The sequence below is a fragment of the Mizuhopecten yessoensis genome, unplaced genomic scaffold (assembly GCF_002113885.1).
Source record: "Mizuhopecten yessoensis strain PY_sf001 unplaced genomic scaffold, ASM211388v2 scaffold1313, whole genome shotgun sequence".
In the NCBI taxonomy this organism is placed as follows: domain Eukaryota; kingdom Metazoa; phylum Mollusca; class Bivalvia; order Pectinida; family Pectinidae; genus Mizuhopecten; species Mizuhopecten yessoensis.
The window spans coordinates 712,136-727,131 of NW_018403984.1; the positions used below are offsets into that span (position 1 = coordinate 712,136).

Consider the following 14,996-nt stretch of genomic DNA (forward strand, 5'->3'; position numbering starts at 1 on the left):
AGCCAACCAACACTGCATTTTTCAGCAACCTCATTAAGTGGCAGACTGACTGCGAACTCTCAAATGGCGTGTGCTTTTGGAGGAAAGAGATACAGAGAACAGAGATGTCCGCGGAAGGAGATACACTTTACGTGTATCTATATAGAGCTAGGATGGTTTTAAAATAAAAATTATCCATCTTTCCAACGGTATTAAGCATTTCCCCGTAGATCAACTAGATATGTTGTTTTTGATGCAAGAAAGTGAGGTGGGGTCGACATTTCGACATCGAGAGCTTTCCTCCCTTCTCCTATATAATTATGATCAGGGGGGGTGTTCTTTTTTTTTTACCGAAAGTCGATTTAAACCCCTAAGACATGTAAAGTGACTCTGAACACCTCAGTTTAGGTCCAAATATAGCTGTAACAAATTATCAGGTCCATGTGGTTTAAGGTGTTTAGATCGACTTTCGGTAAAAATGCCACCCCATTGCTTTAATTAAGCATACCAAAAGTCGATCTAAACCCCTAAAACATGTAAAATTACTCTGAACACATTAGTTTAGGTCCAAATATAGCTGTAACAAATTCTCAGGTTCCTCATCGTTACGTACCAACATCCACCCCAGACCAATGTATACTCTACCAGGGTTGCTGGAGTTGTGTGGGCAGGAGAAAAACACATTCTCTGAATGTTCCATGTGTACGACGACTTCAGGATTGAACCACGGTCGCCTGCGTGGAAGGCTGAAGTGTTAACCACTCTACCAGTCCGCCTGCGTGGAAGGCAAAAGTGTTAACCACTCTACCAATCCGCCCATTCCACTCTACCAGTCCGCCCATTCATGAAACCATGCTCAAGCATGGATTCTGTGCTCAAACCGTTATTGCAACTCATTTTTGAATTTTTTGCAATTCTTGCAATTTGCTTAAATCATGTGACACTGCCAAAAAGCTCAAGTGTTATTTTCTATGGTATTCGGCTTTTACTCTCACCGAAAATCTTCCTAATCATTGAGAAAATTTGGATTTTTATTAATTCATCACCGAAACAAGAAATTGGGCTTAAACACGGAATCTGAGTTTGAGCATGAGAACAATGAATACAGGACTTGACCAAAACCATTTTTACTTTTATAGTGTTCATTTATGTAAAATAAAGAAAATGTGTTTAATATTAAAGGAAGACAAGTAATTTCACAGGAGTTTTTCTCTCAATACTATATACTTATCATTGAATTGTATACATTATAGGAAATAACTTCATAGACAACTTGGTCTTTGTAGAAATCGACTCCCCTAGACCTACTGTGAATGTCATGGGGATTGTCTATTGGTCTCCTGTTAACCCTTTCACCACTGTAGACCATAATGGACTCATCCAAATCAATGCATGGAAGAGTTTAATGAAGTTAAATAGGGGTAAAAGGGTTAAGTTTGAACGCTTATGCTGTAACCTGAATTTAAACATTTTAATTGAAATGGTTTTATATATAGGCTTTGCCTATTGTCGGATCCCTTTGTTTTGAAACAATAAAATATCCTGAAAATAAATGGCCTTGACCTCGGAGGAAGGAAACCATAATTGGTATGTTACAATGTCTTATGTTGAAAAACACATCCATGACATTTCATAAGAAAATCAGAAGAAAAATATATTACTACAACGACCTTGCTCTTTTCTCCCTGGGAAATCCATCTTCAAGGCAGCTGGGCTCCCATTACATGTGACATCCTTTCTATAATTAAGACACAGATGTATTTTCCTTCCTATCGACAAACTTAGGCTGGTATTGACATTTAAATGGACAAATCTTATTGTGTGCTTTTGTTTCTTTTGATCACAAATAATACTTCAACAACTTGAATAAATAACAAAATCTGAGCAAAATATAGAAAAGACAGATTTTATTGAAAACAAGAGACCTAATCGAGGAATAAATTATTTAAGATAAAATACCCAACACTGGATTTCTAGTAGAACAAGGTTAAAAGCTGGTACCACAAATTGTTGTTAAATTTTAAAATTAAATTTTGGTCTGGGCCCAGAAACAATTTTAAGCCAATAAATAAATTCATGTATACTACTTGTAACAGAGTTCTACTTCAATTCCATATGTATATTTACTAAGATTTCAATTTCTGATTTTAAACTTTAATACAAATATGTTGGTACCGGTACTAATAATTATTTGGTTCACATTGATGTTTATTTGGACAAGATTGAAAAAATATCCACAATGAAATCTCTAACAAGCAGAACATCCACTCATTCAGCAAACAGTACACTGTTAAAACACTTGCATTTATATCATTTTTTTGTGTTTACCATCAATATTTTTATGATCTTATCTTGATTACTTTACAATCAAGGGTTATGTGTGGTGATGTGTTAAATCAAGTTTTCAAAACCCAAATCAAAATTGGGCAAGGTTACAAAGATTGGAGCATTCATTTTTGCATGTAGCCAAACTCCTACATACTCAAAAGAGATTTGTTTTTATAGTTTAATGATTGGAACCTTATATGTTTTTAAACTTGATTACCTTGGTGTGTTTTTAATGCAAATTTTCATTTGTTGTCTTTTGTTAAATATCTTAAAATGTGAATACATTGTATTTTCTTTCCCCCCCCCCCCCCCCCCTGGTTCTCCTGGATCCGTCTATATGTCCTTATGTGTTGTTAATGCATTTTATTTTTTATATTTTTATTTTTAAAAATATCTGAAAATATAAATATTTCCAATATTTTTTTGATTCTCCTGAATCCATCTATATGTTTTTTTAGTTAGAATTTCCCGATTTTACATACTTACAAGATAAAACAATTACGTAAAGCTGTTGCTAAGCCAATCATGATTTTATCAACTTGGTCGCAAGGTCACATGTCACACAAAATTAAACAAGTCTTAACAGTGTGCGGAATACTCCTGAGTTTTGGCTAATTAATCAATTTATTTTATCTTAATTGTTACAATCACTTTTTGGAGCATACATATATTTAACGTCAAAATAATAAATGCATGCAATGTTCTTTATAATACCTAATAAAATACATGATATGCTTTTCTGATGTACCTCCCCCCAGGTTTGAAAGAAAGTAGAAAATAGAAACATCCGAATGACAGTATTTTTAAATTAAGGTAAAGGGTACCAGCCAGGTGAGCTATATTCTTACCAATGTCACTATTGTAAAATATCTTTTCAAGACTTTTCCAAAAGAACTATTCCATAAAAGTCACATGTTGCCAAGCATTTGACAGAACTACAGTTATTTGAAATTCGAATGTTTAAAAATAACAGTAATAAAAAAAAAAGAAAATAAGAAAACTGCAGGGTCGAAGTCAGAACCTTTTACCCATGTTTCCATACAGGAGTTATACAATCACTTCATTAAAATGAGTGTCCAAAGTTTGTGAAAAACCTGACAGGGAAAGTTACTCTTTAAAGTCAGACGAACCCTTTAAGTAGATTAATTGATAGGTTTTATGTCCGCTTCACTACGGAGTAGTCTGGTTATCCAGCAGACGAACCCTTTAGGTAGATTGATTGATAGGTTTTATGTCCGCTTCACTACTGAGTAGTCCGCTAATCCAGCAGACGAACCCTTTAGGTAGATTGATTGATTGGTTTTATGTCCGCTTCACTACTGAGTAGTCCGCTAATCCAGCAGACGAACCCTTTAGGTTGATTAATTGATTGGTTTTATGTCCGCTTCACTACTGAGTAGTCTGGTTATCCAGCAGACGAACCCTTTAGGTTGCTTCATATTCTATATAAAGGGAAGAATACTCCATGTTAATAAAACTGAGAGGAACTCTTCTTACGACACAAACTGATGCAGTGGTACCCTTTACCTTAACTACAGTTTATATACAAACATAAACAACAAAACAGCTCATTTTCCATTCTAATATGATTTCACTTCATATTTTTAGATTTGATAAACAATTTTTTAGTCTTGATCAGGACCGTTAAACAAGAGAAATCAAATTTTCCAAATTTCAAATATTGGCAAAGAGATTGTCAGTTTATTGATCTTATTGTTGTAATTTCTCCATGATAATATTTGCTGAAACACACTACATATTACAAAAATTTAAAGTCCCCTTTTTAGACTGTTTCATACTAATAAGGACATACAGACGTAAAACATACATATATATGGCACAATATATTTACAAATGACAACATTATTAGCACTTACAAATGTAGGATTATTCCAGACAATGATGTGGGGAAGGGGGGAAGGGACTGTATCTCATTGCCCACCATCCACAGCTGTTTTTCCTTTGGTCCACTATACAAATGTGAACAATGATCCCCCTTCCCCCCTACCCCACCTCCAAAACATTTGTATTTACAACTGGAATAGTCCTTAAAACATGTATCATGATTTACATAATAGTTACATAACAGATGTGGGATTTTTTTTTGTGGGATCAAATCCCTTTTCAAAATGATTAACAATTTATATAACTGCAAGATGGGCACAATTGTTTGAAAAGTACATTATGTTTACATTTTACAGAAATTCATAGATATTTAACTGGTAATTAGAAATCAAGTTTTGCTCTACGGTCGTTGAACCTTACTTCCTCGAACTCGCATTACTAGGATACCTTCCATTCGTCGAATAGTTCACTTGGCCCTGACCGTGTTCTTATACATTCTTTGTAAAGTAACCTTGGATGAAGAGGTCACTTGGCCCTGACCGTGTTCTTATACATTCTTTGTAAAGTAACCTTGGATGAAGAGGTCACTTGGCCCTGACCGTGTTCTTATACATTCTTTGTAAAGTAACCTTGGATGAAGAGGTCACTTGGCCCTGACCGTGTTCTTATACATTCTTTGTAAAGTAACCTTGGATGAAGAGGTCACTTGGCCCTGACCGTGTTCTTATACATTCTTTGTAAAGTAACCTTGGATGAAGAGGTCACTTGGCCCTGACCGTGTTCTTATACATTCTTTGTAAAGTAACCTTGGATTACTTCAACTGCTATTGCTTGAATACCCTGTGTTCCTCAAACTCTGATTATACCCAACTGCTCACGTCTTTAGTACCTATCCTATCCATTCAGTTAACAGGAAATCTATTGCATGCCATCGAAGTGTCTTGAGGTACAGACAGATTGCACTCATTGCGTTTATACAAGTGTCGGCTGGACATTAGATTATTAGAGGATTAACAGCAGTATCATTAGGTACCTGTACCGTTACCAATAGAATGATCATTTTGATCACTTTTTGACTGTTAACTTCATTATCAATTAACATTCTAATAACATGGATTCAAAATTATTTTCTTCTTTTTAGAAATATTCAACAGTTCCTCTCTTTTTAATATTCTGTAAATTAAAGGTAATGTGGCTAAATACAGATGGTAGACTATGCCCAAATGATAGGTACAGTGTACTTTAAATATACAGTTTCTTTACTTCATTTCTGTTCTTATTATCGATGGCTGTATGCTTTCAGTGTTGAACAGTTTAACATATTCTTAAATGTTGTCGTTTTTATTGAAATTCTTTTTACTTTTTATCATCTACTATCCGCGACATGAGCAGAGCTCCAGCTTCCTACCTTTCCATCTGATCGAAACATAACAAAGTTTAACTAACCCCAGATTCATCGAATACAATTTGTTTAAACTATTGATCTAGACCCCATTAAGACCCCAGGAGTTCGAGTAAGCAAGGTTTTACTGACTTTATCTGAAATTTGTATAAAAAAGTCTGAGCATTACATAAGGCAAGCAAAACTTAAATTAATAGAATTTATATTACCAAATTTATATATTATCCACTGAACTGGTGTAATTCAGAATGGAATAGCTCTTACAATACGCAACTGAAATCTAAGTAAAATGTTTAGCAAAATGTTTAATGCACACAAGCTACAATTAAATAAGCATTGTCCGAATGTTCATGACACTTCATCAGCTGTCTACCCAAGGGCTGCAAAGTCTGGGACATTTCCATCCAGCTCTGTACTAGGGGACAGGATTTCCATTCTATCAGTTCTCGGGTACGGGCTTGCGATTCTGTCCCGCAGCTTCTTCTTCACAATTCGCCGTCGACTTTTCCCCGTCCCGTTAGGACTTCTTGGTTTGGAGCAACTAGCATTGGAACAGTAGGACAGAACACTACTGATGGACGCCTGACTGGACACACAACTGGACACCGAACTGGTCCTACGAACTCTGGTAGGTCCTGGTGCAGGTGAGTGCACCTCTGATGGGTCATAGATGAAACAGTCCAGATCGTTTTCCAACAATTCTGGTAATGAGTCTGCCTTGGAGAGCAGCTTATCACTGCTGATTTCTATTAAAAGAAGAAAAGATTTGATAAAAGAAAAACACACATAATATTATAACATAATATTTTTGCAAATGAAGTATAAACCACAATGATTACATTAAATTGATTAATGCAGTACATGAAGTTATATTTACATTTGCCCCTGCGCCGTCCCATTACAACAGTGTTAGAGGGCAAGTGTTATTATATAGGCTATAATTACAACTGCTCGAATATAATTACAACTGCCTGTTTCAGGTGTAGGAATATGTAAACAAACAAAATGGCCACCTGAAATGTATTTTGAGGCAGGGCAAATGGTTTTTGTAGGAATATGTCTTAAAAAAGAAAAAATATGTAAATATAAAAAATACCTGGTTGTCTGGATGTATTTATTGTTGATATAATTACAAGTGGCCTCTGGCGGGTTTTATGGGATTTGCCAGAGGCCACTTGTGATTATATCAACAATAATTACATCCAGACAACCAGTTATTGTTTAAATATATTGTGTATTACCCACAATATAATCTCTTGTAACGCTCTGAATGCAGAAAACTCAGATGTGTAACCTGGATGCCTCTAGACTCATCAGTACATGATAATCTGTTGTAACCCTTGTAATGTAGAAGCTCCGGTGTGTAACCTGGATGCCTCTAGACTCATCATATAGTACATGATAAATCTGTTGTAACCCTTGTAATGTAGAAGCTCCGGTGTGTAACCTGGATGCCTCTAGACTCATCATATAGTACATGATAAATCTGTTGTAACCCTTGTAATGTAGAAGCTCCGGTGTGTAACCTGGATGCCTCTAGACTCATCATATAGTACATGATAAATCTGTTGTAACCCTTAATGTAGAAGCTCCGGTGTGTAACCTGGATGCCTCTAGACTCATCATATAGTACATGATAAATCTGTTGTAACCCTTGATGCAGAAGCTCCGGTGTGTAACCTGGATGCCTCTAGACTCATCATATAGTACATGATAAATCTGTTGTAACCCTTGGAATGCAGAAGCTCCGGTGTGTAACCTGGATGCCTCTAGACTCATCATATTAACACTTATGAGCACTTTAATCAAACACAAGGTGGCATCTAGGATATCATTGAATTCACTTGTTTCAATAAATTCCTTTTTTTTAATTTCTGAATTCCTTTTTATGAAGAATAGTACCAAAATTAATATACAAACATAGTTTAACAAAGCAAAGATTTGCAAGGCAATCCATAGTCCCCCACCAGTAATGATTTCTATATTTAACAAAAAGTGTACTTATGTGACTGTCAAACTTTTTTAAAAGAAGCGGTCAAAGGTCAAGTCTTACATCACAATGACCTAATTCTTGCAGTCTGCCATCCGAAGATGTACTTGTACACCAAATCTGGTTACTCCAGGTGAAATAGTGCAGAAGACCCCACTGGGAACTGGTGGGGGACTAATTATCATTTAGTCAATTTCTTTTAGGGCTTGTATGAAACCTGACTTACCTCACCAGTAGTCTAGAATTCAACACCAGTCAATATCAGTTTCACATCCAGGCAATTGATATCCTAACAATAATAGGCTTTAAACCTGGGTTGATGTTGATGTACTTACTGTTTAAACCTGGGTTGGTGTTGATGTACTTACTGTTTAAATCTGGGTTGATGTTGATGTACTTACTGTTTAAACCTGGGTTGATGTTGATGTACTTACTGTCAATTGCGGCAACAGCTTCTGCAGCTGAATGGCGCTGTGTTGGGTTTCCTGCCAGCAGACAGTTCATCACTATCTTCATGTCTGAGCTACAATCGTCAGGGATCAGGCACCTTCGAACCATGTCTGGGTCCCGTGCCATCTGTCAATACAAACATGAAAATTAATATATGTCTCATACAAGTTTCTTAACAGCAAATCAATGCATTTGAGTGCATTTTATGGATATACCTAGGCCTGTAGTCCATTTCCAGGTGAATGTGTACATATTTTGTCATGAATCATTCTACTGAAAACTCATCTACACACAGTTCTTCACATTAAAATCAATCATGAATTTGCAGTCGACTAATCCCATATTTTGGTCAAACCGACAAATAATTGACAAGTTGAATAATGAGAATATCACTAGTCTTTTCACTCCACGTCATTTAGGGAAAATATGTACATACACATGTACAGTCAAATCTGCTCAAGTGACCATCTGTTTTATGCGACCACTTTTCATTACCCCCGACGGTTTTTACTATGTAATTTAACTGTATTAAGGGACCATCTGTCTAACGCGACCACCAAATACTGACCCCAAAATTACGTTAAACGACCATATTTGATACATTTTAGCGACCATGTTTGATGAAAATATATTAAACGGTCGTTGAAATAGTCGTGTAACTCCAAATTTGCAAACGTCACCACATTTGACGAAGGGCTACATAGCGCTCTTTTCACAAAGTTCAGTAAACAAATTTGACAAAACAAATTTCCAAATTTATAATAAAATCATTGATGTGCAGAAACAAAAAAAAATATTTTTTCTAACTGCCGATATTGCTGATTTAGCAATGATTTATCGCAGTTGAGCAAAACCATTTTGATTGCGCGAGTGTCCTGCTAGGCAATGTAACCTTTAACCCTTCGATATCCTCCATCTGATTGGATGAAGTACACTAGCGGGTTTCCATTCTTGAAATCAGGTCTGTTTAGAGATGTTCATGACATCACTCACGCGCAAAATTCACTTTAAATATCAGCGCAACTACGCTCTAAACATGTTTATGTTAACAGTAACACACATATCATTTTTAATTCCTCATCAACATTAAAAGCCTTTAATAATACCCCGAACTTCTCCACGCCAAAGTACTAACGGCAATAATAACGGTCCGTTTTTCGGCAACACGCTGTCGGCTTTATTTAGGTCAATTTTTTAACTGGATTCTCTTTCCAGTTTCCACCGTAAAATAAAGGAATAATATCATATACGTGAAACCATCTGTTGGACCACCACAGGAACCTCTATCATTTCAACAACAATATCTTTCGTAACAAGTTAGCTTCAATCATGGTAGCTTCAATCATGGTAATTACCGAAAAACACAGTCGTGAAAGTTAAGAAAGTCTCCAGCGATTGTTTGTTTTGAGTGAAATGACAATTCTTCTCAAACACTCCGAGTTGTTTGTTTACTGTCATAATTATCACTTGACTATTGTTTAGTTATTCACCTGATCTTGAACGATGTTGTTTTTAACTAACTTTACATACATGTGCAAATGTGTGCTTGGGGTGGTGGTCTGTCTACAGTCGTCTGAATAAGTCGTTTGGTTATAGTCGGTTGTGTAATTCTGTACAAAATATGGTCAAACTTTATTAAACGACCAGTTTTTGAATTTCCCTTGGGTGGTCACTTAATACAGATTCCACTGTATATATACTATATGTACAAAGTACACTGGGTTACAAACTTTATTAAACAACCAGTTTTTGAATTTCCCTTGGGTGGTCACTTAATAAAGATTCCACTGTATATATACTATATGTACAAAGCACACTGGGTTACAGTAATGAGAAACAGATTACAGCATTTCTGGATTCTGTCTTTTTTTGTGACTGTAAAAACAGTTCACTTTCATGAACATTGCTTAATATAGACTTTATTTATTTTACAACTGTTATGAAACAAGTGTTTACACCTTATATTAATCACTCTTGTTGGCCCAGATGTTAGAGCGTGAGAGGTTTTACTATGGGAGGAAATCACAGTACCTGAAGAAAACCCACGTGGTCGGACAGGTGACCACATACCTTTTCACGTCCGATGGGGGAACCACGGCCACCTTGGTGAAAGGCAAGTGCCCTATCAACTGCACCACCCGACCACCCTGAACGTTGCTCAGTATTACAACCACATCACAAAATAGGGTTCCAGAAACTGTTGTTGAGTGCTTCTTTATTAACTTACCGACATTATGATGAGCAGTTTGATTTGAGTTGGGTTGTCTACGTTTTTGTAGTTGTTCTGGCCTCCTGTATATGCATGCATCAGTATGTGTGTTTTCCTGTACATGAACACGACAGTGAGACCCCAGCTATACACATCACTCTTTGGTGTTATGGCCCAGTCCTCACTGTCAATGAGGGTCAACTGTGGGAACCGTGACTTCACAAAGCTGATACTGGCCTCTGGAGACATGTACTCCGCTGTCCAGCCGTTGTATGTCAGCGGGTCCTGTGGTAGTTTGGCAGACCCAAAGTCAGTCAGCTTTAAGGTCCAACCAGTGGCAGTTTCCAGGATACACATATTCTCAGCTGTAACACACACAAGAACATTAGAACTTCAGCATACAAAAATGTGGGATCTTTGTGATATTAATATTTATAACAAATAGACAATTTACTGACTGCTATCAACTCTCCTTTTTTATTTATCTTTTTTATATGCAGGGGGTTGTTAGCCAGGAAATTGTATTACACAGATCCTCAGGTCAAGTTCAGTTTTAGGCAAATAAAATATCATAAACTATCTTGAATTACATATATATATGACATGTATATAATGTGAATATATATATATAAGAAATTGATTACAATGAGATGCTAATTTCTTTATGATTTTATCCAGTGTAATATTCTTGAGCAGACAGCCTGAACTTAGCACGAGAATGGTAAATTAACTATTCTAATGCTTAAAGTCAGAATCTGTGTTCAACGTTTTCATGAATATGACCAAAGTATTGTTAGCATCATATCAAATCATATGTAAATGATATCAATAAGTGTATGAATATACAATAGGATACAATAGGATAAATAATGGCTGCAGGCAGACACTCTGCCTCTATATCCATATCTTATTATATTTTTAATGTACTTAGAAAATATTGTTCATAATATTCAGAATATAAATACACAATTATCATCACAAAGATTTTTACTTGATCACTTACGTTTGATATCAAGGTGAATGATACCATATATCTCAAGGTGTGCAAGAGCAGAAAGGCCTTGACGGTTGACATTCCAGATGAACTCTTCCGTCACAAGGTGCTTTGTAGCAGGTACCAAAACAAATGTCAGCAGGGATACACCTACAAAATATATGGCCATTTTATACAAAGTCTATTGGGGTCATCATGTAGCAAAATTGCAACTCTTCATAATACCATGAAACCGACTTACCAGAATACTCCATCAAGATCTCTGTATCACCCTCCCGCTGAACGACACCGTAGAACTGAGTGATGTTCTGGTGCTTCAGGGACATCATCACCTCTACCTCAGACTTCTTATAATCTGTCCTAACCTAACCAAATAAAGAAATAAACTTCCTATACTACATATCTGTGCAATAAAATCAAAACCAAACATTTCATTTTCAAAATTGGTAACCAGAAATCTCAATTTGTTGTGGGATTGAGATATTTACCAGAAATCTCAAGTTGTTGTGGGATTTAGATGTTTACCAGAAATCTCAATTTGTTGTGGGATTTAGATGTTTCCTAAGAAGTTTTCTGTCTAAGAAGCAAGTGTGGCTTTGTTCACTCACAAAACGCATGTTTATTTAATTTTAAAGGACTTTGATTTGCATGGTTGCCAATAAAATAAAGGCTGAAAAATTATCATTTCCAAAATTTAGAATACCCCATTCATAAACATCACTGTTGCAAAATGTATCGAAGATGTTACTGTAAAAATATCTTTAATGCCTGAAAGTATTTTGATTTTCTGATCAACGAAATATTGAGTTTTGAGTTTGATCATTGGTTTTGGTATAGAAACAAACTCTCTTTGGATTCTAATAGACGATCAGAACAGACAATATACCTGCTTCCTAACGAACTTGGCCTTGGTAGTCTTGTCTTGACACAGTTTCACCTCGCCAAAGTTTCCCCTTCCCAAAACTTCTGTTACTGAGAAGTCTTCTTCTGTGTATCTCCCCTTCTGTGGTCTTAGCTTCTACAATGTGATCAAAGTGTGGACATTCTTAGCTAGGGCTATTCACAACGGCTTGAAGAGAAACCATTTTTGTCTCTCTCTTCTCCCTATGATTCGTTAAAGGCTGCAGGTTTTTTTTGTACTTTATTAAACATTTTTCGTGCATTTAAATAGTCTTGATGTATTAAATTAAAAAAGTAAAAAAGACTGTTCTTATATTACCAATATTTTCACTTTCGCTAGCAAAGTAATACATGACAACATTCACTGCTTATCACTGTAAATTTGTGTTACGCTACAATTATATTACTAAGTGCATTTTTTTATCCAATTTGTGGCCCAGTTCTGGCCTTATTTTTTGACAGTTAATAATTTAAATTGTAAATGAGCTTTGAAAAACAAATGACTTTAAATACGTCTAGTTTTTCAAAATGATATTTAGAAAAAAATATATTTATAGATGAATAATTTAAAACTTCTAATTTGGATGCCGGCCATGATATAGATGTAGATGTCCCAATTCTGAGGCCCTGATCCCATTTTAAAAATACATGAACTGAAAACAAAACACTAACTACAAATGTATATTACCTGGTACTAAAGAATCTTTAAACTATTATGGTATTTTCAACAAACAAAAAAAATCTTACGTACATCGTACAGGATTACGCCATGAGTACCATGGGATGGAAGGAACTCACTCTTGTCCAACATTTCCTGGCACGCTTTATCAGTTCCAAATAGAACGCGCCTGAAAAAAACATTGTAATTTTTTATTATTATCATCAAAATATTAATCCAAAGGAGTTTTTATAGAACAATACTGATCAAACTAAATCTTTTGAAAATATGTTCTTGCATGTTTTGTTAGAATGTCAATTCACCCAATGAATGAAATGTACAAAAACTACCCAGTAAGAATAGCCAGGAATAATAATTATAGCAGAATTCTGATGTTTACATTCTTACAAACATCTAAATGTTTTTATTCATTATATAATTAACATCTAAATGTTTTTATTCATTATATAATTTACAATCATTGACTCATTTTGACAGGATTCAAATAAAAACAAATACTTGCATTTCTAATAATCATGATAAATACTGAAATTGAATCAACCTCGTAAATGGTACTTATATAATAAACTGGTGCTTGTCACTAACTGATTATATCAATTGTACATGTAAATAAATGGTCTGAGCTTTACAAATTTAAATGTATACCATATAACTGTATCACACAAATGTTTAAATGAACTTGTTACATTTCAACATGAAAACAAAATGCCAGTACAATGTCCTGATATTGCAATTTTTGCTTCATTTACTCCAAGAATCTAACTATGACAATTACTTACCCTTCTTTGAAAACAGATGATGGTGTTACACCAGATTTGTTTTTGACACCCAGTATGAGTTTGTACAGTGCCTTCTGGTATTCGCCTTGATGATGGCCCGAGGTCAGCACAATGTTGAGTTTAGAAAAATCCTCTACTGGCTTTGCTCCAACATTACGCACCTGAACTCCAAGGGCTGGGACCGTTTCTTCCAAAATGGGATTTTCTGGTTTTCCATTTACAGCTTGAAAATCTTCAAAGCCCTTCCTATCAACTTCCTTTTCTTGACCTGGAGGGACTTTCTCCAACTCATCGTCAATATCATGGATCAATCCAGACAAATCTTGCGTTTCATCAGGCATGTCTTCAGGATCTTGAAATCGAAAACATGTGTCCTCAAGATTTGGTCCTCTGAAGGCGAGCTTTGTATCACTCTCCTGTTGCATTTTCTTAAGGAACAAGGACACATTTTCTTTTTCTGGTGTATAAGGTTGGACCTGGTTCCCGAGTGTTTCAGGTCTGATGAAGTTTTTTCCATGTTTGTAGATCTGATCATAAGGATCATGGCCACTAACTTCCACTGACATACTGCGCCATGTCCCGATGGCAAGCTTCTGAGTGTTGGCTGTGTCATCCTCTGGTTGAGCTAGATTGGCAAAGGTCAGAGGATACACATGATCAGGGGATGGAGTAGCCAGCTGCATGCGAGAGGACACCTTGATTCCATTGTAAGAATGATCTGCGACACGGGTGTTGCTGACACCAACTGATCCATTGCCCATGGTTGTGTAACTCCCTCCACTGAGGGCGTTATTGTTGCTTGCTGTGCAGGTGATTTCACCCATCTTAGGGGAGAGAACTCTGGTTCCAAACATTCCACTTGATTCTGTTAAAAAATAAATTGGGATCACACAATGAGCATTCTTTTCCAACTAACCGAAACATTTGTTATGTATAATCCGGATATGAACTCTAGCAATAGAAAATTAATCAGTTTGCCATATCTGATTTTGAATATCAATTACAAGTTTCCTAATTGATATAATCAGTTCACTACTGAATTCTAAGTGTCAAATATTAATGTACATGTATACAATATAAATAACACATTGGAAGTCATTCTTATTAATTTTACTTCATGTGTATGATTGACAGAACTGCATAAATTTGCTTGAAATTCATTTATTATAAAAGAACAAAAGCTAAACCGAATGTAAAGTTTACAACTCTGTCTATTGATAAACAAGAGGCCAAAGGGTCTTAGCGGTCACCTGAGTTATATCATAGGTACTGGTAGCTTTATTTTATTGTTTAGATGTGATGTGGAAATCAGCATGTAAACTAAGTGAAATACAATACTTGTCATGTCATCAATGGATAAGAATTTGAAAATATTGGTAAATGTTCCCTTTGGGGCCCCGCCCTAGCCCCTGGGGATGGGGCAGGAATCCTAATTTTACAA

At 35.7% G+C, this 14,996-nt stretch overlaps 1 protein-coding gene across 3 annotated transcripts in view; it reads right to left on the reverse strand.

Annotated features, from left to right (window-relative positions):
- Window positions 1-4,714: 4,714 nt before the first annotated feature.
- The window catches only part of LOC110459463, a 15,162-nt gene continuing 4,880 nt past the window's right edge, over window positions 4,715-14,996 (reverse strand). The window contains exons 3-11 of one of the 3 annotated variants that reach the window (XR_002463896.1): window positions 13,556-14,420; window positions 12,849-12,945; window positions 12,084-12,215; window positions 11,439-11,562; window positions 11,207-11,347; window positions 10,222-10,568; window positions 7,979-8,120; window positions 4,959-6,300; window positions 4,715-4,899 (exon numbers count right to left, since the gene is read on the reverse strand). Coding sequence is in view for 2 of the 3 variants with exons in the window: in XM_021511735.1 (XP_021367410.1) it covers window positions 5,924-6,300; window positions 7,979-8,120; window positions 10,222-10,568; window positions 11,207-11,347; window positions 11,439-11,562; window positions 12,084-12,215; window positions 12,849-12,945; window positions 13,556-14,420 (2,225 nt within the window). In the remaining variant the exon portion in view is untranslated. Of the gene's footprint in view, window positions 6,301-7,796; window positions 7,856-7,954; window positions 8,121-10,221; window positions 10,569-11,206; window positions 11,348-11,438; window positions 11,563-12,083; window positions 12,216-12,848; window positions 12,946-13,555; window positions 14,421-14,996 lie in introns of those variants that run through there. The other 2 variants (XM_021511735.1, XM_021511746.1) reach the window with 2 other exon arrangements.